We start from the raw sequence: 3,364 nt of genomic DNA, 5'->3' as shown, positions 1-3,364 counted from the left end.
GTCTTTCGGGCTTTGCAGAGGGCAGACTGAGACACTGGGCATTCCATCAGACCGCCTCCATTTGAATAATTAGGCGCTCGTGCCCGTCGCCAGTCGCCAGTCGCCCGCGAAGGCCCACTTGCATTCCTGTGCACTTTGCATAACGAGTCCTTCTCCCCGTCCTCCTCCTGTTGCTGGGCATTGGACAGGAACAAGTGCCGGGCCCGGGCCGAGTTAGTGGGCCATGTCAGGCACTGGAAAAAATATGTAGAGGAAATGCTATTTTACAGGACCCAGACTTCTAAAAAAATGCATTTTTATTAATTTATTAAATTATTAAAGTTATCAATGGAAAAATTATTCATCCTGCTGACAATAGCATTTTTCAACACTAGATTTACAGGGCTGGCCAATCCTGGAAGATTCTTCAACACTTAAAATATAAATTACAGATTTTAGTGGCTACCCTATCAACAATCCATTAATAATGTAAGAACATTAGTGAATCAAAATGTTTAACAATTACAAATTGTTGTGCTTTTTTGTTTTGTCACATTTTTTTATAAGCAATGAATTATTTCTGAAATAGCTTCATTGTACTTCAAAGAAGAACAAGGGAAAACATACAAAATTTCAGTGCAGGAAAATGTTGCGGTCAGCAGTGTCCCCGAGGGGTGGATGCACTCAAGCGGGATAAGTCGGCATATGTTCCTTGGAGGTGTTGCTGATGGCTCGTGGCAGCACCACCAGCACCTGGCTGGGTGGCGCAGGATAGGGGCTGTATTGGAATTTAAGTGTCCAGCTGATGGGTTTTTTAAATCTCTAAAAGGGAAACTCAATACCATATATATACCATCATCGAAGGAATACTGTTCCTTTTACAAAAGAATATATGATGACTTAGTATATTTAAATACAGTTCATAAAGAATTTTACTGTTTATAATAACAAAAATTAAATCCATAGAATTTTAATTAAATGTGTTTTTAGGTTTTCACAACACTCAAGTTAAAGTGTTTTAAGTTTCCTGTTTAAATCGTATAAGCCCTGGCATTCAACTCTTGTCAAGCTGACAATATCAACCTTATTTGTCATTTGACAAGTCTGCAGTGAAAAATTGATATCTCTTCATAATTTGTTAGAAACAACCAAGACGATGTCGGTTATTGCCTTTGAGGTGCCCATGCAGCCGTACGCTGGTCCGCTGCTTATCATCAAGGACCTCATTCTGCCGGACGTAGCTCCCCAGGATCCGAGCAAGCCTTTGAATCCGGCCAAGAAGAAGCCCCGCGCCTCCTTCTTCGACCGCAGTGGCATCCTGAAGAAGCTGGTGAAGCACTGGACCCAGAGCAACGTGGTGAATGAGTACTTCTTCGAGAACCAGGAGGCCCTCTTGGACGCTTTTCTGGCCGCCCTGGAGACCTACATGAAGTACGTGGTCAAGAAGACGGTGGCGCTGTGCGAGCACCGATCGGGCTATCACCTCTACAACGACGAGCGCTGTGAGATGAACAACGACATGAGAACCACGATGATGTTCCTCAACGATCTGGAAACGGCCGACTATGGATCCTCGGATGACGACGCCGGATTCTATTACAAGCGTCGCGCGGGGAATGATGAAAAGGAGAGCAGGGCCATGCGATTTGACTCGGTGAATGACACCGCCATGTTGGCCATCGGTGGACGCAAGCGTCCGGCGGAAGCTCTAGTACCGGACGGTACTCCAAGCGGCTCCAATGGCGATCCGGCTTCCAGTGCACCGATGCAGAGGCCCTTTGCTCTGCGTTTCAAACATATGAGCATCCGGGATGTGCTGCAGTTCATGGAGGAGGACAGGCGCTACGCTCGCTCCAATATGCTGCACGAAGCCTACTTGCGGTACAGGTCCTGAAAATATATTTTACTGAATATTTAGAATAAAAAATCCTGTAAAGACCAGCAGCTTTTGAAAAGAATAAACAAATGTTTAATATTCATTTTCAACACATAGGATATTATATAGAGTTTTTAAGTTATTTATTTGAATACCCTAGATCCCATTCCTGAGTCCACGATATATTGTGCCCTGTGCACGCGCGTTACGATTTCAATTACAGCGATCTTAGTTCAATGAACTTCCTCCTCGCGTGAATCCCCACTGGAAACTCAGCACAAAAGCCCAAGGAAACAGGTGGTGTGCGGTGGAAATGTGTGTGTCGTATCCTTTGTTCGGCTGCACTTGGCATTCAATGGATCCCGATCCCAGTCCCAATCCCAGTCCCCATCCCCCGCTCCATGTGCACTTTGAACTTTTGTGCTGCACTGCTGCAGACGGACGACAATGGAGCGGGGCACTCAAAGGAATATCCGGCGGGACAGGAAGCATATGCGCACTGGAATCGGGTATCGGGCGGATTGCGCATGCGCCGCGCGATAGGAAACGTGATTTTATCGGTGCGGCTCATTATGTTAAGTGCTGGCAATAAAATCAAAGCGCACGCGGGCGACACATTTCATTGAACTTCAATTGAAGCCGTTCCTTGGTCTGCCCACTCACGTACTCCTCCCGGCGACATGACCGAGGATCGTGCCAGGAACCCTCTGAGGCGGGGGAGCATTAATTTCCATGTAATTGTGGGCATTCCAAGGGGTTAGTGCGATTATAAATGCATTGAGGTTCGGAATATCTAAGAAACCTGGCACAGAAAAGGTACTCAGCTGGTGTCGACCTTTGATCAGTCATACCTAGGGGTATAGGAAATACATGCTCGAGTTCTGGGTTATAAAATGGCAACTTCCTAAGAGAGCATAAATGTAGCTTAAGTTTACGTTTGTATTTACATTTAAAGTAATAATTTGCATAGTTGATTTTATGGATTAGTGTTCTAAGATAGCTTTAATAATTTTCTTTTGGTAATTTTCATGCTTCAGGGCAGCTGCTCTCAAGTAGTGGAAAATATAACATTCTTTATAAGAAGAATGCACCCACTAGAACTGTACCTCTTTCTATTCATAGATAACCCACTGATAAATGCCTAATGTACAAACAAATTCAATGTGGGCCCATCCTCAGGATCACCACCTGTCGGAGGTGCAAAGCTAGCCACCCCTATGCAACGCACCCTCCACAAAGTACTTGCTACATGTTGCAACCTCAACTCGGGCGTATATCCCTTTTTCAAGGACTCGCCGGAGCAGCTGGCGAAGGCTCGAGGAAAATATCAAACGCTGTCAGGCGTAAACTTGACAGGTAGAAGGAAAAGTTCTCCCCTTCTTTGTTTGGTATTTAACCAGGCCAGCGATCGGAGGAGGAAACCACCCCAAAGTTGCCACTTTAGACCACTTAAAATAATAATATGAATATATTTTATAAACTATTTCGCTAAGCATATGCTGCTAAAAT

General features: G+C 44.9%; 1 protein-coding gene across 1 annotated transcript; it reads left to right on the top strand.

The window, feature by feature from the left end:
* The first annotated feature begins 1,040 nt into the window (after nt 1-1,040).
* LOC108029037 (uncharacterized) lies at nt 1,041-1,974 on the top strand. Its single transcript, XM_017101088.3, has one exon. It carries the CDS (start codon nt 1,136-1,138, stop codon nt 1,871-1,873), a length of 738 nt encoding a protein of 245 aa, XP_016956577.1. The 5' UTR covers nt 1,041-1,135; the 3' UTR covers nt 1,874-1,974.
* The last annotated feature ends 1,390 nt before the right edge of the window (nt 1,975-3,364 follow it).

Source organism: Drosophila biarmipes, chromosome 2L (genome assembly GCF_025231255.1).
Source record: "Drosophila biarmipes strain raj3 chromosome 2L, RU_DBia_V1.1, whole genome shotgun sequence".
Lineage (NCBI taxonomy): Eukaryota > Metazoa > Arthropoda > Insecta > Diptera > Drosophilidae > Drosophila > Drosophila biarmipes.
The sequence above is the reverse complement of the archived record's forward strand: the minus strand, read 5'-3'. Positions and strand labels throughout refer to the sequence as shown.

What these genes read in the sequence shown, in the direction of transcription:
- LOC108029037 (XM_017101088.3), top strand. Translation starts at nt 1,136, where the DNA reads ATGTCGGTTATTGCCTTTGAGGTGCCCATGCAGCCGTACGCTGGTCCG.